The 22,848-nt window shown below is 57.7% G+C and overlaps 1 protein-coding gene across 19 annotated transcripts in view; it reads left to right on the top strand.

Moving 5' to 3' along the window:
* The window catches only part of PKD1L1 (polycystin 1 like 1, transient receptor potential channel interacting), a 104,370-nt gene that overhangs the window by 10,938 nt on the left and 70,584 nt on the right, over positions 1-22,848 (top strand). For 15 of the 19 annotated variants that reach the window (XR_014301080.1, XR_014301081.1, XM_082692730.1 and 12 more), the window contains 12 exons: positions 848-968; positions 1,496-1,707; positions 2,363-2,661; positions 7,782-7,952; positions 9,480-9,626; positions 10,041-10,209; positions 10,872-11,111; positions 12,570-12,702; positions 14,418-14,624; positions 17,417-17,598; positions 19,579-19,800; positions 21,928-22,088. Coding sequence is in view for 17 of the 19 variants with exons in the window: in XM_082692730.1 (XP_082548856.1) it covers positions 848-968; positions 1,496-1,707; positions 2,363-2,661; positions 7,782-7,952; positions 9,480-9,626; positions 10,041-10,209; positions 10,872-11,111; positions 12,570-12,702; positions 14,418-14,624; positions 17,417-17,598; positions 19,579-19,800; positions 21,928-22,088 (2,264 nt within the window). In the remaining 2 variants the exon portion in view is untranslated. Of the gene's footprint in view, positions 1-847; positions 969-1,495; positions 1,708-2,362; positions 2,662-7,781; positions 7,953-9,479; positions 9,627-10,040; positions 10,210-10,871; positions 11,112-12,569; positions 12,703-14,417; positions 14,625-17,416; positions 17,599-19,578; positions 19,801-21,927; positions 22,089-22,848 lie in introns of those variants that run through there. The other 4 variants (XM_082692729.1, XM_082692725.1, XM_082692726.1 and 1 more) reach the window with 4 other exon arrangements.

Here is a 22,848-nt window from a genome sequence, read left to right as displayed (position 1 = left end):
GGAGGGCCTGGGGCAGACCCTAGGGTGGTGTGGCCCTGGCAGCTGGCAGGGCAGCAAGGGGGCTCATGGGACCTGTGGCGTTTGTGCTGCGATCTGAAGTCTGTGCCCCTTGCCGCATGACCATGGCTGGAAGCCGGGTGTCCTGAGCCCAGATGCTTCCTGCCTAGCACGTTAGGACAGCCTGGGCCAGAGCGGCTCATCTTCGCCGGCCTGAGGACAAGGATCCATCCCTGTAGCAGAGCAGGGGAACGGCGTCCCTGTCTGAGAGCCCTGGCCTGAGTGGCCTCAGCACATCCCTCCTGTAGGGCCCCTGGGTTGAGATAAACGGGGTCCTGTAGCATGGGACATGAAATGGACCCTCTAAGAGGTCTTCATCCTTGCTGGCTGTGGTCATGCCCCTTGCACCCCCTTCCTAGAACCGTGGAAGGCACCAGACTCGGTGAGTAGCCGCCCTCTCCGAGAGCCACCAGGCGTTCAGCTGCAGCCCCGAGTCACAGGTGAATCCCGCCGAGGCCTGGCTCTGTCTCGGGGGTCAGCTACCTGTGACCCAAGCCCGGGCTGCCTCCCCTAGACCGCGGAGCCTGTTAGGACAGTGACCCGCCCTTTGGGGGAGCCATCGGAAGCAGGGTCCCAGCTGGGGACAGATGTTAGTGAATGGCTTTAAATACACTCCTGCTCCATGACAGTCATCCCCGGAACTCTGGCACAGCCCTGGCGGGGTCAGCTCTACCTGCAGGCACCCCCCTGTCACCCGGACCGCTGACGAGCAGATGCAGGCCACACGGGCCATGTGAGCGAGCGAAGCACGGCCAGCCTTCCTGTCTCTGCCTTTTTCCTTCATATCCAGAAACTCCCAGGGACCTTCTGTGACAATCGTGAGCTTCCAGGGCAGCAGTGGCCCGGGCCCCTGTTGCCGAAGGATGTCTGCAGCTGGGAACGTGAGTGGTGACTTCTGTTGGCTTCTCCAGGTGGGTGTCTGCCCGCTGCGGTGGAACATCTCCGGGAAGCTGCTGATAGGTCAGGTGGCCCTGGGGCTTGGGGGAGAGCTGTGTTTCCGGCTGCTAGTCCTTCGGACATGGTTCAGCCAGTCTGAAAGGATAACCTGAGCTGGATCCTCACTAAAGGAAAGTGTGCACTGCAGTTTCCATGTCTGCAAGAGCGTCACCGCTCAGCTGCCCCCTTTGATCATAGCTGACCCTGTAGAGGAGCTCATTCGTGGTAGCTAGCAGGGAGCAGTGTGAACTTGGGGTAAGAGCAGCTCCCTGGTGTCCTGGTGGTTGCCAGCAGTGTGCTCTTGGCCACTGCGCTGGCAGGTGCAAACCCTCTCTGGAACCCATCTGCAACGCATGGGCAACCCTGCACTAACCCCCAGATGAGGGAGCCTGTAGCCGCACGGGGACCCTTATTCTCCAGCTTCCTGACGGTGCAGAAGGCAGTGAGGCTGCCAGCCTCGGCCCTGGCACGCCCCCTCGCTCACTCACCTCTTGAATTCCAGTGCACCTGTCCCACAGAGGGCTCCTGCCGCCTGAGTGCACAGACCCCCTCCTGCCCCTCAGGACAGTGGCGCTCTGCAGAGGACATGGCCCCAGAGCGGCTTCCAGGGACCGACGTCACGGCGGCCACTGTTGTGATGGGGGTCCGCATCTGGGTAGCTGCGTGCCCGCATTCCAGCACTCTGACCGCACCTTCTCCCACCTTACCCGGAAGGTAGGGTGCGGGCGGCGGGGGGGCCAGTGTCCGCTCTAGACCCCGATTCTGGAGCCACGCCCAGGGAGCTGGCGACGTCACTGTCCCCCTGGTCACCCAGTGGTGGTTGCAGCCCCAGTGCCCTGGGCCACACAGCCGGCCACTGTTTTCCCAGAGAGCCCACGTTACTGGGTGGGCTCTGTAATTCAGACCGGGCCTCACGCATCCGGACTGGAGCTGTGAATAATGGCGCATTCCCAGTGCACACGCAGCGCATTACAGCACGATGGGCCACGGGCGGAAAGGCAGGTGCCCAGCCCATGTTGGGTGTTTTTCACAGAAACATCAGAGGTTGTGACCTTCAGGGAGCACGGCCTGTACGGCCCTTACTTCAGCGCCAAGGGAGAGGATTTGCATTGCGGCTGGGATTAATGCCGCCAGAGCGGGGCTCTCAGATTGTAGCTGCCCTCAGTGTCCCCGTGTCCCCTGCCATCCTGGCTTCTGACTCCATGTACCTGGCATGTCTCACCAGTGCCTGGTGATGCTGGTGGCACTGGTCCTGGGACCCCACTTTGGGAACTGGGACAGTCAGCCCCGCCATCAGATTCCACTCGGTCTCCATCCCTTCTGCTCAGACCACTGTGTTCTCTGAAGCTGTCCTTCTCTCTCCCCACAGCTCCCTCGGCCACAATGGCTCAGCATGCTGGCCTCGTCCCAAGCAGCTCTGTCCCCCTGCTCAATGTCACCCTGGAGCCGTCTCCATGCACGTTCCTGCTGATGCGGTGGACCCCGCTGTCTGTGGCTTCCCAGACACGGATGCTCGGGCGCCGCCCTGTTTGGGGTTCGGGGTGCAGGTGGCTTCCCAAGCAGCTCTGCATCTGAGAGTGGATTTCGGAGACGGCTCTGGGGTTCAAGTGATGGTCTGCAATGTGTCTGGGGGAATGGTGGTCACTGCCTACCACCAATTTGGAAAAGGTAGGGTACTTGGTGTCAGGACCTGAACCCAGGCAGGGAGTACAGGTACGGTGAGACCCTGGAGGTAGCACTGGCCACACCAGGGCCGAAAGGAGACCCCACTCCCCCCCACTCCACCCGTGCCTGCCGTGTTCTGATAACAAAGGTTCAGGTGCCCACACTGTGCCTCCCCCATATACATTTCCTCATTAAGTCCCACCATCACTCCACACATTTGGAGGAGCACGGGGAAGCCAGAAGGTCAGGGGTTAGTCATGTGGTCACACACCTAGCGAGCCATGTGACCCCTCCACAGGGAAAGCTCTGAGCTTTGGTGTGGACTGCGGATACGGTCCTTCAGGTGCACACACACTCACACACACACACACACACACACACTCGTGCACACACTTGCACACGTGCACGTGCACACACACAACATTGCACACTTAATCTTTTGCACTAAGATGTCAAACACTTTGCATTTAGGCAAAGTCACAAAAGCTGTCTTTCTCCAGACATCTTGGCACTAGAACCAATCTGCGTGGACAAGGACCGAGTCCCCAGAGCTGGTGTTGGGGGGTGGAGGCGGGGGGCAGAATTCCGACCTTGTCCTGCTCACCAGCACCATGTCACCATTTGCTTTCTGTTTATTTTTTATTATTATTTTTTGAGTATGGTATATTCTTGAAGTTCCAACCCCTACCTTATAGGGAGCTGGGAGCCATGAGTTCACCCCTCAGGCACAGTGCTCGTCTCTGAGATGTCTGCGCAGTTGAATATTTAGTACATTGGACTGTGCGTTCCGGCCACAAGTCTGAGGGGGCTGGCTCTGCTTTCTTTTTATCTGAATGGCCACACCCAGGTGCTGCTGGCTCTGCCCTTGGGGATCGGGGGAGCACCAGTCTCGCCCCCCAGCCCGCCCTCCTCACCCCTGCTTGTGGGTTGGGTTCTGCTGTCCCTGCAGCTGAGCTCCCCTCTGTTACTCGTCTTTTCTAAAATTACTCTGGTTATTTTTACTTGTCCGTTTTCCCACGTGGACTTTAGACTCCCAGTGGCTCGCATGAAAACAACTTATTGGCCTTTTTGTCCACATAATGTTAAATTCATGAGTTGATTTCCGCAGACTGTTTATGTTCAAGAAGCTCCCCCTTCGTGAAAATACCTTTCTCTGCCCAAGTCTTCCTTGTGTCTTTAGGAGCATTTAAAAGTGTCTTCGCAGAAAAAGTACACGATTCTCGGGAGAGATTTTATTTTCTGTGCTGGGATATGTGGATCTTGTCTTTCATTTTCTCTTCCAGTGGGTTGTCATTGGGATGTTCAAGAGTCGCTCGTGTTCGCTATGAATTCTGTCCCCTCTGTCGCTCTGAATGACCACAGTGTGTGTAGTTACTGTGAAGCTCACTCCTTAGTGTTGGCCGGTCACGTGAACAGTATTTACAGATGGGGACACGCCATCCCCGATCCTCCAAGCTGACACCTGTCCCGTCCTCGTCTCACTCACTCAGCGTGGCTGCTGCTTCCAAAACAAGGTGGCCGAGGACAGAGGACAGTGGCATCTTTGTTTCGAGATGCTTTTGGTGTCGCCTATTAAGCTTGGTACCAGATTTGGGGCCGGTAGAACTTCCTGAATGTTGAGGAGCTTCTCATCTTTCCTCCTTTTTCAGGACTTTTTAAAAAATTTTAAACCCCAGTTAGGTCGCATACAGTGCAGTGTTAGTCTCAGGTGTGCAACACGGAGTCAACATTGCCTTCCATCACGGCAGGTGCGCTCCATCATCCCGGTCACCCGCTTCCCCCCACCCCACCTCTCTTCTGGTGACCAGCAGCGTGTTCCCTGCAGCGAAGAGTCTGTTTCTTGCTTTGTCTCTTTCTGCCCCTTTGCTTTTTGTTTTGTTTCTTAAGTTCCACATACGAGTGAAATCGCATGGTGTTTGTCTTTTTCTGATGGACTTATTTTGCTCAGCATAATACTTTCTATCTACCTCATTGCAAATGGCAAGAGGTCATTCTTTTTGATAGCTGAGTAATATTCGGTTGTATATATATGTGTGTATACACATACCAATCTTCTTTATCCGTGCCTCATTTGATGGACATTTGGGCTGCTTCCACAGTTTTGCTGTGGGTGACAATTCTGCTGTAAACATCAGGCTGCATGTGTCCCTTGAATCTGTAATTTTGTATCCTTTGGGTAAATGCCTCCTAGTGCAATTGCTGGGTCGTAGGGTAGCTCTATTTGTAACTTTTGGAGGGATCCACATACTGTTTTCCAGAGTGGTCGCACCAGTCTGCATTCCTACCAACTGTGTAAGAGGGTTCCTATCAAGGGTTTTTAAATTTTTAAAATTTTTAATTTTTAAAAAATGTTTTATTTAGACACAGAGAAAGAAAGGGAGCCCAAGAGCAGGGAAGGGCAAAGGGAGAGGGAGAACCTGAATCAGACACGGTGTGATATATGGAGCCCAATATGGGGCTCAATCCCAGAGCCCTGAAACCATGACCTGAGCTGAAATGAAGTCGGATACTCAGGGGTGCCTGGGTGACTTAGTCAGTTAAGTGCCTGCCTTTGGCTCAGGTCATGATCCCAGGGTCCTGGGGCCAAGTGCATCGAGTTCCCTGTTCAGCAGGGAGTCTGCTTCTCCCTCTCCCTCTGCCCTTCCCCACTCTTGCTCTTTTTCTCTCTCAAATTAATAAATAAATCTTTTTTTTTTTTAAAGGAACCAGTCTTGGAATTTGGAAATTGACTACATTTCCTCTTCTAAGTTTATCAATTTCTGCTTTTATCTTTACTGACTTCTTCCTGCTTTTAAACAATGCTTTTGTCTGGGTTTCCATTTATAGTTGGATGCTTGCATTATTATTTATTATTTAAGTAAAATCACCACCTGTCGCATGGCCTTTCTCGTGTTCTGGCTTCAGTATTAATTCAAAGTTCCAGCCCATCATGATGAGCAGATATTTTCTCCCATTTTGCTTAAAAAACATGCCAAGGTTGTCTTTGTGGCTTAAAACGTGGTCAGTGTTAGAAATGAAGCGATCACAGCTGGCAGGTTGTCGGGTGTCCTAGCCCCGTGTCCCTCATCAGAGCGGGCGTGTTGGCCCCTCACCTCATCATGTCCTGAGCACCTGCACTCCCCCTCTGTCTGGTCCTCCTGATCACACCCCTGCCAGGAACACATGTGCGTGTGTGCGAGTGTTATATGTGAGTGTGAGAGCATGTGAGGAGGAGGGGGACCTGGCCTGAGGCAGGATTTGGGGGGTCCTCCCCCTCAGTCCCTCTCTGTCTCAGCAGATAGCCCAGCACCTCTCTGTCCCACGCTCTCGTGATTGCTGGATCCTAGAGTAAGGCTGTATCTAGTTTTAAAGAAACCACCCTACTGTCCCTCAAAGCAGCTGCACCATATTTTTTAAGTTTATGTATTTATTTATCTATGTCCGGCATGGGTCGGGGACTCGCGACCTTGACATCTGGAGTCGCCCACTCCTCTGACGGAGTCGGCCAGGCGCCCTGCATGGGCAGTCTCACATCCCCACCAGCGGTGAGCGAGCGCTCCTGGGCCCCACATGTTGGCCATCGGTGGGTGTCGTCGGGGGCGATCGGGGCTGTCCCTGAGTGGTGTGGTTCCCATGTACTCGGCCTTGACGCGGGATGCAGAGCATCTTGTATGTGCTGGTCCCTGTCTCACCATCTTGGGTGCCGTGCCTCCGTCCAGAATGCCCCCGTCCAGTTTCTGATCAGGCTGTCTGCTTGCCTATTCATTGAGTGTTGAGAGACCTCCGTACGTTGGCACAGCGGCCCGGATCAGACGCATTGTTCAGAATAGGCTTGTCAGGAAGACTCGTGGAATACTGGTCCCACTTCTTCCATACTCAGACTTGTTACATGTGAATGACAGCTTGCTGCCTCTTCCGTCCTGGTCACACGTTCTTTTCTTAAGGAACGGAGGAGTTTCTCTACCCTTATCTGGCCCAAGTGGGGTCCTTGAACTGACATCATCTGTATCTGATGTCAGGATCAAGTGCATGTTCTCTTGCCACAGACAGGGACTCAGAAGTGCAGGGGCTGGGTCCTCGTCCTCAGGGCCGTGGGGAGCCGTCCGCGGGACCGTCCACACTTCTGCGCTGTGGGGCTCTACCGTCAGCTTCCTTTTTCCTCCTTGGAGACGACTTGATGGCTTTGTCTGGCTCAAAGTCATTGTTTAGATGTGAGGTCCCTGTGCGGGAACGCGTCTCGGCGCCGGCTGTCCCACGTCAACTCGGTCTGCTGCGCGCTGTGCCTTTCCAGGGTGTCGGCATGCTTCATTTCCTTTGTTTTGGGAAGGATTTTTTAAAAAATATTTTTATTTATTTGAGAAAAAGGACATGAGTGGGGGGAATGGCAGAGAGAGAGGGAGAAACAGATTCTCGCTGAGCAGGGAGCCCCATGAGGAACTTGATCCCAGGAACCTGGGATCATGATCTGAGCCAAAGGGCAGATGCTTTGAGCCCACCAGACATCCCCAGGAAAGATTTTTTTTTTAATTCTGTCTTTAAGTCATTTCTGCGCTGGCATTTCAGCTTTCTTTATGGCACTCTGGCCAAGCACGCGCTAAGTCCCTTTGCTGCTCGAGTCCTTTCCGCTCCTTTCATCTGGCTTATCCTTCTCGCTTTGCCTCCAGGTCCCTCCTGTCGTGCTCTCTGGTCTGTTTCCCTCCCGCCAGCCGGCTGCACCCCACCCCTCACTTCCTAGAAGACCGGTGTGTGCATGTGTGTGTGTGTGTGTGTGTGTGTGCGTGTGTGTCTGTGATCGTCACAGCTCTTGCTTCTCTTGCCTCGCCGCAGAGTGACGATGTCTGTTTGCTTCCTTGTGGATACGTTCCAGTGTGTCGTTCCCAGGACCCAGGGCGGCATGAGAACGCAGCATCCTTGGTTAACAAACCACTAAGACATTCATGGCGCCGAGCATGAAAGCACACACCAAGCCCTGTTGCATGTGACGTGCCCCGCACGGCTTCCCTGCCTACGAGGTGGCCCCTGCGGCAAGAGAAGGCCACCCATGCTGGGTCCATCCCCAGAGGATGCACCTCTCGTCACCCTTGCACGGACGTTCAGGGTTGTACGTGCTCTTAGTAACTATCACGTGCCTCTTCTCTTCCCAGGAGGAGTCCATGTGCTCCGGGCATTTATCTACGAGTTCTGTGGAACTGAAAAGGAGCTGGGGCCTTACTTTGTGGAGGTCGGCCCTGCGGCCGTGTCCGTGTTCATGAATTCCAGCAGCATCCACAAGGACGAACTTCTCCTCTTTGCCGGCCCCGGCGTGGGTCAGGAAGGTAAGAGACACACGTGGAGTCGAGTGCCCAGACCCGCCTGGGCTGGCGCAGTACCATCCAGGTCCAGCTGACTGTCTGCACAGACATGCATTCATCCTTTCCCCTGCCTCATTGGCACGGCGCTGTGCTCTGAGGGGCATGTGCGGATGAAGTCCCCAGGTCCTGGTCTCAGGGTTGATGTCTAGGAAAGGCATCGAGGTCGGTATCAGAAACACAGGAGCTGGGGATGGATGAGCGCTCAGGGGTCAGGCCGTCTGCTCGTGCTCTGCTCCCATCAGCCCCCAGTCACCAGCGAGGGGCCCCACATCCGCTCAGTGTGGTAGACGAGGAACCTGGGGGTTCAGCAGGGCGGGAGCGGGGCATCAGGCACATGTCAGCATCACATGGAGGGAAGAGTCGTGGGCAGACCCGGGAGCCCGTTGAAGACGGCCGCAGAGTGCTCGGCCTGAGTGGCTGGGGCAACGGGTTATGTTTCCCAGAAGCAGGAGGAGGGGAAGCCAGTGGGGCACGTGTCCCGAGGCACCTGCTCACATGAAGGTCTTTGAACCTTGTTCCCCACACTGACCGTCCGGCTTCCATGCAGTTGTCCTCGTGGGAGCCTCTCCACCCAAGAAATTAGAGCTGGCAGGGGGTGGGTGGGCATCCTGTCCCTGGTGATCCTGTGTCAGGAGCTGGAATCGGAGGGCACAGGTGCGCGTGGCATGCCGTGTCCCGCGCAAATATGCGCTGACGCTTCTCTCCCTCCCCCACTTTCACATGTGTTTCGTTCTGTGGCCAGTGCCGCGTTCCCACCTGCGGAGCCGCAGCTGCTGCCGTGGAGGGTGTCTCTGTCAGCCACAGTGTCAATTCTTCAGAATTCTAAAGCTCGGGTGAACGGGACAGCACTCCGCATGACTGTTGTTACAAATGAGCCTTTCTCCCTGTGCAGGGAAAAACGACACTGGGCAGCAGTGCTTGAAGGGAAAGACCCCTCCTTTCCTCATGCAGACACGCAGGCTGTTCTGAGCACCCCCAGACACGCCAGTCCTCTGGGACCCAGTGGGCCGTGTGGTGCCTGTCCCCCGCGTATGCCCACGCACACACGCCCATGTGCACACACACATGCACACACACACGTGTGCTCCTGTCCTATATGTGCGGCACTTTGCATTGCGTATCCGTGGGGTCACCAGCCCGAGGCTCACCCAGGGCCCCGTTGAGGGCCTTGTGCAGTAAGACAGCCCTTAGTGAGCCTATCGGGGAGATCCTTCAACACAAGGCCGTCCAGCAACGGATGAACACGCCCGCCCCGAGCACAGCCGCTCTCAGGAGCAGCAAACACCGAACAGTGTTGTGAGAGACGTTCCGGACAAGGCCCATGGCCCACGGGCCTGTCCGACCTCCAGGCTCCCTCATCAGAAGTTGAACGTCGCCGGAACTCAGAGGCGGAGAGTAAACAATGGAAAATCCTGGTCATCCACCACGTGAGACGGAGGCATGGCCCTTCCGGCCCTCACATGTGTTCGTTGTGTTTTGTCGTCTGTTCAGGCTCCGTTGTCTCGCATCGATTTCCAGCCGGTCCCTCAAGCAACGTGACCTTCACATCTCAGAGCCCAGCGGGGGGCGGCCGGGCGTGGGGCCGCATGACCATCCGGTATCACATGCAGCGTATGTCCTCCCTCCGAGTCTGGCTGGGTAGGGCCCCGGAGGTCGCCTGGTGCTCTGCTGAGCTCTGCTGAGAGTTCGCGTTGGCCCTCGAGCCAGCTCTGCGCTCCCCTGCGGTTCGTTCTAGTGCTGTCTAGAAACCACACGTGTCAAGGCTTCGGCCTGAAGCTGTGGGGTGGGTAGAAGCCTCCCCCTGCCCCGGTCCCGACCCGTGCTCTTTGGGGAGAGCTTGCAGGTGGTCGCTTTCACTTTATGAGCTACGGCTTCACTGGCCTTTGATCTGGGGCCAGAGTCGCCCAGGGGGTTCCCACTGCAGCCCTCCATGTGGGATGGGGACCGTCCCTCCTGGCGCCCTGTGTGGGAGGTGAGGGTGTGAGGGAGCTGGCGTCCCTGCAGGGCCCCGACCTCCGCACCGACTCTTCTCTCCCTCCCCCACTCTCACAGCCGTCTCTGTCTACACAAACGGAACCGTGTTTGCCACCGACACCCACATCACTTTTATGGCTGTTACCGAGGAAACGACCCCCCTGGAGTTCATGTGGTCATTTGGAGAAGGTCCAGCCGTGAGGACAACGTCCAGAAGCATTAAGAAAAGACTCAGCACCCCTCAGTGGTGAGTGCACAGGCATCACAACAGGCGGCCGCAGGAAGCTTGCCCGCAGCTCGCCTACAGACTCCCCCACTGCCGCTGCTATGATTTCGGACACCGCTGCGGACCGGAGGGGCACATGGGGAAGGCTAAAGGATGACGGAGTCCCTCCCGCCTAAGCTAGGGGTGGGCGTGCGGCTTTGGAACCAGCGGTTCCGGGATCAGATCCCACCTTCTCCACCTAAGTCAGTCCCCAGCCAAGCCCCCATCCCAGTGCTGCTCCTGCCGCTCTGCACATGACTGACACGAAGACGAGGGGTGGTCCCACTGTCCCACTACCTCTCCCAGTGAGTGGGGAACCGTGGGGGCTGGGGTGCCTGCAGATGAAAATGCCCCCTCCCCCAACCTTTCTTTCTTTCTTTTTTTTTTTTAAGGTTTTATTTATTTATTTGACAGAGATCATAAGTAGACAGAGAGGCAGGCAGAGAGAGGGGGGGAGCAGGCTCCCTGCTGAGCAGAGAGCCTGACTCGGGACTAGATCCCAGGACCCTGAGATCATGACCTGAGCTTAACCCACTGGGCCACCCAGGCGCCCCTCCCCCCACCTTTCTCGAGGCTGCTCTCTACCTCTGACCCGCTCTTGTCCCCCACCTGCCCTTCCTGCCCCCTTGGCGGTCCTCCCGCAGGTACAACGTGACGGTGCGGGCCACCAACGGGCTGGGCAGCGTGGCCTCGGAGCCCCGCCGCATCAGGACGCAGAGGAGAATTGTTGTCAATCGGCTCGCGTCCCCCTCCTCAGCTCTGCTGAACACCAGTGTGACATTTGAGTTCAGGCTCAACTTCGGCACCGACGTCACTTTCCTCTGGGACTTTGGGGATGGCATCGTGGGCCCGGGGGACCATTTAGCCAGTCACACCTATAGCAGGTGAGCGGCTCGGTCACAGGCACAGCTCTGTGGTGGCGGCTGGAAGGGCCTTTGTGAGGCGTGAGCCCCTCGTTCTCCACAGCCGACCTGGCAGTACGTGCAGTTGGCAGATACCAAGGAGAGTCAGATAAGCCTGCTGTCCAGGAGCTCACGGTCCGGGGCCTGGGGCCGGCAGGCAGGAAAACAGTCACTATGAGCACCAGGAGGCAGGGACAGAGCCGTGAGATGAGGGGTGGGGGCGCAGATAGAGGTAGAAGGTGCCAGAAGGACTGCCAGGGGCTCACTGTCTGCTGAAGAGCTTGGGCTGTGTCCTTTCATTTGGCATTTACTGAGCACCTGCTGTTTACCTGGAAGGAAGCATTATGGAGATCCAAGCACTGCTGGGCCTGCCTGGGGGAGGCGGGCGTGTCCACAGGAAACCACCAAGACAAACCGTAGGATTTCCACTGTCAAGGTTAGGGGAATGGTGAAGGGCAGGCAGGCCAGGTCTGAGCCTGAGCCTCCGGGCCGCTGCTGTTCGGCGGGGGGTGAGCCCTACCCTGGATTGCCCAGGCTGTGCAGACCTCTGGGTGAAGCTGGGCCTCTGGCTGGCATGGCACTGTTTACGCTGCCGTAATGAAGTAGTGACAGATGCAGAAGGGCCCAGAAGCGAGGCCTGTGTGGCCAGCAGCAGCAGGGAAAGACAGCCGACCTCCCTGAGTGTGGGACTTCCTCGAGAGCCCCCATGGCCTCGCCACCCACAAGGACATGCCCGAACGGCCCGATGCGAGCTCTCCCTGTGTGCCTCCTCCATGGGAGGTGGGTGTTCACGGGAGGAAGGAGTTGATCAGGGGCGCCTGGGCAGGCTCCCCCAGGGGCACACCTGGGCCCCAGACCTGGGGATGTGCTCTGTGGCTCCGGGATGGACACGCACTGCTTCACACCCCTGCCTCATCTTTGGAGTGTCCCAGGGGTCCCCAACCACCTGGACCCTGAGGGGGACCCCACAGCCTGCACTGGGGTAAGCAGGACCCACCCTCCTTAGGGACACACCATGACAGCAGGTGGCACTCTGGTCCTGTGGCTCAGGGAGCAGAGCGGGAAGATCATGCCCACTTTCCGGGTGAGGGGCCAGGGTGCCCATCACATGGAGGGTCACGCCGTGGGGCACAGATGGGCCAGGCCATGGCCACCGGGATCTGTCCCCACGGAACAACTGTTTCTCCGTCAGCAGGTGACATCAGTCTGGGAGCTGGGCGTCTGGCTTGCCCTGCACTGGGCGGGCAGCTGGTGTGTTAACTAGGCAGCAGATGGCCCCTGCGGACCAGCCTCATGAGCAGACGCCCTCTGTGCTGACGGGTGGGCTGTCTGGCGGTCGGGTCCCACAGTGACGTGGTGGAGACTGTTACGAAGGGGGTGGGAGAGGCAGACGCCTGGTGGGCTGGGTGTTTGCATTCCTGTGTGCTGTGGACCTTGCAGGGAAGGAGAGTTCACTGTCCAGGCCCTTGCCTTTAATGATGTCAGCGCCGCCTCCCTGCGAAAGCAACTGTTCATTGTGCGGGAGCCCTGCCAGCCGCCCCCCGTGCGGAACATGGGGCCTGGGAAGGTGCAGGTAGACTGGGCCTGGGAACAGCGGGATTTTGGGGAACAGACACCAGGGGGGCGCCTCTTGGGGCTTCTGAGGGCCCTGGCAAGGTTGGGGGGATAGCGGGGGGAGGGCCTCGTCCTGGCCTTTAAGGGGTCTTATTGGCCTTCATCGCTCTGGTGTTCGGTTTGGCCTGCTTTGAGGGGCTGTTTAGAAATCGCTTGTGCAGGCCTGGGCGGCTCAGTGGTTAGCCCTCTGCTTCCCGCTCAGGTCATGGTCCCGGGGTCCTGGGATCGAGCCCTGCATTGGACTCTGCTCAGTGGGAGCCTGCTTCTCTCTCTGCCTGCCGCTCCCCTGCTTGTGCTCTCTCTCTCCTGCTCTCTGTCTCTCAAATAAATGAATTTTCTTTTAAAAAAAAGAAATAGCTTGTGCCAAGCACTCAAGCATTTTCAGGAGAAAGGAATGTTTGGATTCCTGTGAAGTCAACAGCCAAAAAGACACGATTGGTCCCTTCCCAAGCATGCACTGTGGGTTAGGAGAAGGAGGGCACACCCACTGTGGGTTAGGAGGACGGTGGCGTTTTACTTCTTTTGTTCCTCTAAGTTAGAGCAGATTTCCCATGTCAGGGCAGAAGTGTCTGTGACACATGGAAATCCAAGCTGTGACTTGGCTGCATTTCCAGACTGCACGCTGGGCCTCCGACCAGGGTCCAGGGTCAGGTACCTCCCACCGGGGAAGAGGTGGCGGGGATCGGGGGACCCACAGAAGAGCCCCCAGGGCAAGGTCTGGATCGCTCCTGCCACATGGCTCCTGCAGGATGGGGACGGCCCCTTACAAGCAGGACCCGAGGCCCCATTAGGCCAGCACACACCTGTGTGTGTGCACGGACAGTGGGCTTTCCGGGTCGGGGGGATGGACAGAACGTCAGAGGACCCTACCATGGAGACGGGATGGCCAGGAACCAGGAGAGCAGACTGCATTTAAATCGTGACTCTGCTCTCAGGTTGAGGCACCGGATGTGGCCTGTCCCTGGTTAGACATGGTCCAGGGGTGTCGTCTGCGGCATGTGGTCCAGACTGTTACTGGTGATGTGACCCGGGGTTCTGTTCTAAAGAGAAGGACTCAAGTGTTTTTCATTCTTGAAACAAAGGAACCAACACCGATGAGTCCATTTTTTCTTTATAATATTTTTTCTTGTACACATTTTCTGGAAGTGTAAGGGAAGGAGGAAATCATTTGGAACGCAGCAAGAGAGCCCCACTGTGCCCCTGGACACACTTAAGGAAGGCCAAAGTCCACTTCTAGTGTTAAGGAATACCGGTTTTAAAATCTCATTTCCCAACTCCTTCTAGACATTTACCCTTTTCCCTTTGTTGTGGGAGATTTTCATTAAACTGTCCTGCAAGGAAGCTTTTGTGCTTGTTCCCTCTCTCGCTGTGTCTCTCTATGTCAAATAAATAAATACAATCTTGAAAAATAAATAAATAAAATGGTTTTTTAAAAAGACGTATTTATTTTAAAGAGAGAGAACATGAGCAGGGGAGGGGCAGAGGGAGGGAGAGAGAATCCCAAGAAGGGTCCCTGCTGAGAGTGGAGCCTGATGTGGGGCTCGATCTCATGGCCCTGTGATCGTAACGCAAACGGAAATTAAGAGTCAAGCACTTAACCCGCAGAGCCACCAGATGCTTCTCTGTGGCATCAAGCATAACGGACATTTCGAGACCTTTCTCTCTAACCCGCAGGTGTGGCGGTCTCAGCCTCTGACCCTGGCCGTGACATTTGAGTCTGCAATCCTCTGTGACATCTCCCAAGGCCTCTCCTACACCTGGACCTTCTGGAACTCCCAGGGGTGGCCGGTGGCCCTGCCCCCCACCGTCAGCACGCACAGGCAGACAGTCACTGTCCCCAGCTACTTCCTGGCGCCCGGCAACTACACTGCTCTTGCCAGGGTAGGTGGTCCGAAGACATTTGTCCCATCAGCCCCGGAGTAGGAGCTCAGCCCTGTCCCTCCAACCTGTTGTACCTGAGATAATGATGGTCGTCACAACACGTGGGCTGGGCTGCCGAGAAATGCTTAGCACCTCTCAGAGAGCAAGTTGTGTGTCCAAACGCAGGAAAGTCATCGTGAAAATCTCGTTCTTTCAGCAGAAGCTTCCTGAGCATGTGCTTTGATGGTGTCGCTGAGGTAGTCCCGAAATATCAGGGAGTGTCTGTGTCGTCACAGAGCGTCCCGCCTGGAACGGGAGGGCATGTTAGTCAGACCGCAGAGTCCAGGAGGACACCCTGCGGACCGGGCTGCTGCTGGCACTTGCTGTATTTTGGCTGGAAAAATGGTGAAAATATGTCATGGTCCTTTCTAGAAGAGTTGGCCTCATGGAGCAGAGTCTGTTTGCAGGTAGAGACCAGCCTGCGTTTTCCTGCTGTCTCAGAGTTCCCCGGGGAGCTCACCACCTCCCAGGGAGGGGTGGCTGTGAGCCCTGCAGCGCGACAGGTCAGGAGAGGGTTCCAGAATGGCAGAGGCCAGGACAGTCCCCTAGAAGCACGCAGGGTTTGTGGGGGTGGATGGGGGAACACGGGGCTAAACACATGAGTAGGAGGTTCTTCTGAAGACCAGGGGAAGGCAGAGATGGAGCGATCAGGGGGCCGTGATGGCAATGTTGGAGGGAGGGCAGTGGATGTGGGGGAGGGGAGCAGTGTGCTGGGTCTCTGGGCGGAGGCCGGGAGCAGTGAGGGAGAAGGGAGGGCCGGCAGCCCTTGTGTTTTGGGGCTGGGGCAGGGGAAGGAGCCAGACAAGGAGGCGAGGTTTGGTCCGTCTGTATTAAGCATCATAAGGATCTGTGTCACTAGTTTTCCTTAAATTTTAAAATAGTGGAAACGTTTTATTAGTTATAGTTTAAACAAACAAATAACACTTGTTCCCATAATGGTCTGCGTTGTTTTTTAGTTTAACACAGCTTAACATCTTCATGTTCAATGTCGCTTGGGCAGCGGCGAGTAGGTGTCCGGTTTCCGTGACTGCCCCTGAGCTCTCCTTGTCGCTGAGGAACCTGGGAAGTGACTCTTGGAAGGGTAGATTTCAGCTGGACTGACAGGGCCAGAGCAGATCCTGTGAGGTCCACTGGACCGTGTTACCAGGCTAACCGCCAGTGTCCCAGCTGGGCACGAATGGGGTGGTGGAGTGTGTCTGAGGCAGGCGTCTGCCCAGCCTTGCCGAGAGGCCACCTGTCTGGTCTGGCCCCAAACTTGGCAGACCCCAGATGGTGTTGTCAGTTTTGTTAGAAATGGCTATTCCTGCGGGGTCTGGTTCATACTGCGTAAGGTCACTAGTGCCATGTGACCTGGCAAAAAGAGAAAAGGACACGACAGCCCATGGGGTTTCCCTTCGATCCACTGGTTCTGAGCAAGTGCATGCAGCTGGGTAAGGTGTGCGAATGTGGGCATGGACACGATCGGTGAGACCATGTGCCGGTAGCCTGTGCGAAGGTGGCGAGGGCTCCTTTCCCCCAGACTCTGGACAGTGTGGTTGCGGCACTTGTCCTGCCCATGTGGAAAGAGTGGTCATGGGACCTGCCCTGATGTCTGAGCTTGTCCTCACATTGCCTCCGGGGGTCATACCCTCCGATGTGCAGACCTCCTGCTGTCACTGCCATGCTGACCAGCAGCGCCCCTGCACGTCCCCATCTTTGGACATTCCTGATGGTTCCTCCGGCGGCAGGAGGGGCTGAGCAGAGATAGAGATGTTGGTGGGCGTGGGATCACACAGTCGGTCGATGGCTTTCGGGGCCCCAAATGGGAGAGCCGCCAGCAGGGAACCTCGGGTGCCTTTCTGAAGGAGGTCACAAAGAACCAGGCCCAGACCCACGAAAAGAGCAGCAAGTGTGACACTGTTGTTCCAGATTGTGTCACATTCTCAAAGAGCCTTTGAATGGTGGTTTACAAAATGTTCCAGTATTCCCGAGTTTCAGAATCATTGTCTTACAGTTCATTTACGTTGCTTCATTTCTGTTGCTAGAAATGTAGTTTGTTTTTTTTTTTTTGAGATTTTATTTGAGAGAGAACAGGAGCAGGGGGAGGGGCAGAGGGAGAGTCTGAAGCAGACGCCCCGCCGTGTGCAGCCCTACGGGGCTCAATCTCACGATCCTGAGATCATGACCTGAGCCGAAATCAAGAGTCAGCTGCTTCGCCGCCTGAGCCAGCCAGGTGCCCCAGAAATGTAGCTTACAGAAGGCCAGCTAATGTCATCCAAGACCGAGGACAAGCTTCCTGACGGCGGAGCAGGCTTGGCAGCTGGCCCGTGTGCTGATGACCGGGACCATGTCATCAAAGGTGTACCTGGGGAGTCGCAGCTCTGTGTGCCCCCAGACGTGAGTACATGTCCCCGCCCGCCCCTGCCCCAGCCACCTTGGCTGCACTGGCACACAGTAGGCGGTCTCTGACACAGGTGACTGGTGGGTATCAGAATAATGGAGCGTCTTGATGAGGCACTGTCGGAGCTGGCGGCACGCTTACATTCACAGTTTTCTTCCAGCGTTATCTTGTTTTTGAACTTACTTATTTGCTTCAAAGTCATCTCTACACCCAAGGTGGGGCTCGAACTCACGACCTCGAGATCAAGAGTCGCACGCTCCACTAGTGGAGCCGACCGGGTGCCCCAGTCTCCTTGCAGCATCAGAGGGTGTCTGGCCCCAGCACGCCTCCTGCCCAGTCCCCTGGGTGACGCCCCCTTGTCACTGCGTTCCAGGTCCGGGTGGTAGGCAGCGTGGTGCACAGCAGCTACAGTGTGGCAGTGGAGGTGCGAGCCCGGGCCCCCGTCAGCGTCATCTCCGAGGGCACGCACCTGTTCCTCTCCAGAGTCCCCTCGTTTCCTGTCGTCCTCACGGGCTCCCAGTCCTACGACCCAGACCACCCGGGGGCCGTCCTCAGGTGAGCACTCGGGAGTCCCACTGACATCTCCCCCGGGAGCCGAACATACGGGAGATGGGGAGACGGCTATCACTCAGATGGGAGTAGCGCTGGACATCGGTGTTTGAGAAGTGAGGCTGCCGTGTGTCAGTGCGTGCGCTGCGGAGCTCACAGGCAGCGGACACGGCTTCCTGTGGACTGGAGGCCAGCAGGTGGAGGGAGGGCCGGCCGTTCGGTGTCTGGGACCACCTGCCTCCTGGTTCCTAGCTGGTTCTTCTCGCGGCGTCCTCACGGGGCGGGCGGGGAGGGGGTGCCGGGACCTCCGCCATAGGCACGCCATCTGTTCCTTCCTGGAGGCTCCATCTCCTTGACCTAACCCCTCCCAAGGCCCCTGTCATCATCCTGTCACACAGGGCGTTGGGTCTCCACATCGTAGCGGGACCCCTCAGTCCTTGGCAAACACATTACTCTGTGACTGATGTTCTTGCTCTGACGAAGGGGGGACTTGAGCTCCGCGTGCCCCTCTTCCCACGCTGCTGGAGGTCCCCCACTCAGGCCTTGGTCCCCCTCCCCATCCACACGCCCTCCCTGGTGGCCTCACCTGATTTCCTGATGGGACCCGATCCGTGTGACAGTCGCCTCCAGCAAGCATCCTGTGTCCGCACTGCTCTTGGCCTCCAGGCTGGGTGTCCCGCCGTCTCCAGCCTGGTCCCCGGGTGGCCTCCCGTCTCTGCTGACGGAGGGGTCCTTCCCAGCATTCAGGCCAGTCTTCACGGAGCAGGTGGACGGAGTCTGTGAGAGCCCCTTCACTGCCCTGCCCCCCCTTTCATCTGCGCTCGGACATCACACGCCCGGGGAGGCTTCCGATGACCCCGCGGTGATGACCGTCCCGTGCTGACTCTGTGGTGTCTTCTTCCAGAGCCCCCACTCCCATGACATCCCACAGTCCTTCATCCCTGCTGGCATGTTCACACCAGTGGGCAGGGCCGTGCCTTGGCATGTCCCTGTGCCCGGCGCAGAGTGGGTCGTCCGCGGGTATTTCTGAATAGTGAGAGTGGACAGCTGCTGAGTCCCTAGCATGGCTGTTGGTGGAGGCGAGAGGCGGCCTGCTGGACTTGTGGGTCACACGCACGTGCTCTGAACAACACACACGCTGCCCCCATGCCCTGGCCGCGGGAGACAGAGCGGGACCTTGTTCCTTGTGGACCCTCCCCGAGAGCCCCGCGTGGTGCCTGCAGCAGGAGCCCAGTGTGTGTCTGCAGAGACGGGCAGAGTCCGCTCCCGGGGAGGGGGGACAGTTTCCACCCAGCCCAGGAGGAGGTTTGCTCCCCCAAGGGCCTGAGCTGGACCGGTGCCAAAAAAGCTCCTACAGACTCTGGAAACAGGGAGGCTTAGAACCGGTGCCTGGGTCCAGGTCACTCACAGTGCAGCTTGGGAAGTGAACTCGGAGGGGTGAGCTGTGGTGTGGACTTCGGGTTGCTGTGTGGGGAGCCTGTACCTCCTCCTTACGCACCTCCCGGTGGGGCTGCTTATCTCCATGTGTCCCCCAGAGGACCTGTCCTGGCCGGGGTTGGGGCTGGCTTCCTGATTGTTGAGCGACTGTCACAAGGCAGAGCACGGCATAGGGGAGATGCCTGGTACTCATCTCCTGGCCTGTCCTCCTGCTCTGGGATGGGCAGGCCTCGAAGCCTTGGCCTTCCCAGGGTCAGAGGCCGTGCACTTCTTGGGGGCTGCAGAGGTGCCAGAGGGAGTGGGAAGTAGCATGCGTGGGGCCAGAGCAGGGCCCCAAGCCCATGAGCTGGGTGAGGCGGGGCCTGGCCCCTGACCTTGGCAGCCCTGCTCCAGCCTTGGAACCGCCCATCCCACCTCCGTCAGAGAGAAGGGAGACATCCCCCGGCCTGTCTGCTCCCCTGGGGCCCCAGGAAAGCCCCGTTAGTAGCCGGGGTGGTCACCTGACTGCTGGGGCAGGTGCGTTCAGCCCCGTGGTGCCTTCTCCTGCAGCTATCACTGGAAATGCACCGTGGCCAGCAGCCCCGGACACTCCTGCTTCGCCGCCTCCTCGCCACACAGCCTGGATGCCGGGGCTCCCTCCCTTGCCTTCCCTGCGGACTCTCTCAGCGACAGCTATGATCAGTTTGTCGTGACGCTGACGGTGTCCAGCGCCGGCCGGAATTCTTCAGAGGCGCAGGTGTTCCTGTCTCCTCGCCCCGACTCGGTGCTCAGGTACCGCCTGCCCCTGGTTCCCTGAAGGACAGGTCCAAGGGCCGTGCCCTTCCGTGCCCTGCCCGACAGGTGTAGGAGCCAGCGGAGCCTGCTGAGGAGGAACGGGGCTGGCCAGGGAAGGCAGCGGAGCCCGTGCTCCGGTGGCACAGGGGCAGAGCCTGTCCCGACAGCTGTCCCAAGACAGGGGTCTGTTGTCCGGCTTGGGGCTGAGACTGGACAGAGGCTAAGCATCTCGGGGCCTCTGTGCAGTGCCTTCCAGGCATCGTGGGGCTGGGCCAGTGGTGACGTGGGGCAGCGCAGGGAGCAAGGTCATGCTCCAGCCACAAAGCAGACCTGCAACAGGGAGGCCAGGCCAGCATCTGAGTGAGGGACTCGCTGAGACTTGCACTGGACACAGGCTGGCATGAGCCGCACCTGTTCCACACGCCCCCAAGGGGACAAGTGGGATGCCTGGAGGACTGGGGCACGCAGGGCTGCTCCCATACACGAACCCTGCAAGTGGTCTGGGCAGTTACCTTTGCCTAGTTGTGTAAAAACAGCTCAGGGTTAAAAGTGTGGAGAAAGAGTGGGTTCTGGCAGGCTTCCTGGAGGAAGAAGAAAATTAGCTGTGGCTGGCCAGGACCAACACAAAGGAGAGGACGTAAGCTGTGGCACTGAGGTCAGATAGATGCCTCTGGTGGAGACCACCCCCACCCTTGGGGTTCAGGGTTGAGGTGGTGAAAAATGCGTCTCAGCAGGCGGGCACAGGTGCCTCTCCACTTCCAGCCAGACCCAGGTCTCCTGCGCTTTCTGAAAGCTCCCAACATAAAAGTGCAGGAATCAAGGTTCCAGGCTGGCTTGGTTGATACAGCGTGACTTCTGATCTCAGGGCCATGCAGTCAAGCCCCATGCTGGGTGTGCAACTTACTGTAAAAAATATATATACATATTAAAAAAAGAAAGTGAAGGAATGTCAGTACAGGGCCACAAACCTCGGGTCGTAATTTAGATAATTATATTTAATAGATTTTTAGATATGAATTAGGTTAATTAATCTCAATTAATTAGTATTAATTAGAATAAGCTTTTATTCTAAAAACACAACATACTATGTAATTCTGCTGCTCACAAGATAAAGATTTTATTTAAAAATACTCCTTCATCGTGCAAAGGTATGGGGTGGGCGTTGGTCAGTATGGTCAGGCACAATCTGGGCCGCTGCGGACCACGTCCTGAGGGGCCGGGGGCCAGATGGGCCTCTTCTGTCCTGAGTCTACCCCGTCCCCACCCACCAGGCGCACACACACCCCACAGGGAGACATGTTCACACACGGAGATGCACACACAGAGGGACAGGCCCACTGAGGCCCCTCGAGGAACCTGCGTGGCCCCACGTGCTGGGTTCCCTCCACCCAGGGTTCCTGCACTGGGAGCCACATGTGGAGGCCACAGTCTGAGACTTGTGTGGGCATGCTGCCTTCATGTGGGAGATGCTGGCCCCCCATGCGCCCTTGGGGGGCTCTCTCCCATAGTGACCTGCTGATGGCCGCTGAGTCTCTCAGAAGGTCCTGTGAATCAGGCCTTGGTGGCCATCCCAGGGTACCACATAACACCCTAAGGAACTGCACATGCCAGTCAGTGAGAAAGCCTGGCTGTGGGGCCACGGGACTGAGGGAGCCGGCAGGGTTGCCCATGTGGGGTAGGGGGGCCAGACCACAGGGGGCGGTGAGGCCGCGGGACATGAAGAACATACCTGGCCATTGGGGGATGTCCAGGTGAGGCTTAGGTTGGTCAGAGGGAGCCCCGAGGCGTTGAACACTTGGGGGACCTCCCTTCCGTGGACAGTGCAGGTGGGGCTGGGGTCAGGGGGCCGTGGGGCCAGGGGGCCATCCAGGCTCTGCCCTGAGCTTTGTGTGACCTGGAGGACTCACACACCCTCTCTAGGCTCGGTGGGTGTGTGTCCTGGGACCCGGCTCATGTCATGAGGTGGTGCCGGGGGGAGCAGGGGGCGCTGGGTGCGGGCTCGGCCGCCCCGCAGTGCTCAGACGCGCCGGCCCTGGCACCGACCCGCCCTTAGCACAAACGAGCGAGGCCGCTGGACTGTCCTGTGTTCTCCCTAAAATCCCCAATCGGGTTCGCACGGCACAGGTTCGTCCACATCTCCTGGGTCAGCTTTAAGGACGTGTTTGTTAACTGGAATGAGGAGCTTTCTCTTCGAGCCGAGTGTGACGAGTGTGGTGAGGGGCACCCCCTGTCTTACTCCTGGGACCTCTTCCTGGTCAACGCGACCGAAAGGACCCGAATGGAAGGTAAGGTCACGGCCGCCTTCATTTTGTTAACCCAGGCGAGGACTCGGTGTTCGAGGGTTGCTGAGGATACGCAGGCTCCGCGGCGCCCGGACCAGTGTCCCTGGCTGCGCCCATCACACTGAGCTCTCCAGCCCCTCTCCTTTATGCTCACGGAGACGGAGATGCCCGAACGCTGCGGCTCAGACACCTGCACACGACCCAGAACTTGCCTCCATCCCTCGCGGCTCCTGCTGTCCTTGGGGCCAGTCCCCGCCCCGGCTCTGAGACCTGTGATTTCAGACCCTTCTCCAGGAGGTGGTTTTCTTGGGTGGGAAGGGTGGGTCCCAGCGCTGCGCAGGGCAGTGGCCAGGTGACTTGAGATGGTGTGTGAGAACGTGCCAGCTCTGGGACGGGACATGGCCTGGGTGCGAGCCAGGAGGGGGAGGGGTTCTCACCCGTGGCCTCTGTGATGAGAGAGACGGCTGGGAATGATGGACAGAGGAGCTTTTGTTTCTGAGCTGGGTTTGGCTGGCTCCGGGGGCAGCAGCTTGTGCCAAGGCCTCAGAGGCCCACACTTACTCTGTATCTGTCCCACGGGGCCGCACGAAGGTTCCATACTTGGGCTCTGAGCGCAGGGGACCTCCCAGCGAGGGGTGCAGGAACACATAGGGGCCATTGTGCCCTTCTCTGCGGGGGAGCTGTTCCCACATTCCCAACGTAATTGGGTTTTCCAGAAGCAAAGCCGGTGGGGAATGCATGGGAGGAACCGGGGCAAACCGCA

This window comes from Mustela nivalis (assembly GCF_964662115.1).
Source record: "Mustela nivalis genome assembly, chromosome: 12".
Taxonomy (NCBI): domain Eukaryota; kingdom Metazoa; phylum Chordata; class Mammalia; order Carnivora; family Mustelidae; genus Mustela; species Mustela nivalis.
Note: the sequence above shows the minus strand (reverse complement) of the source record. Positions and strands in the feature narration are given on the sequence as shown.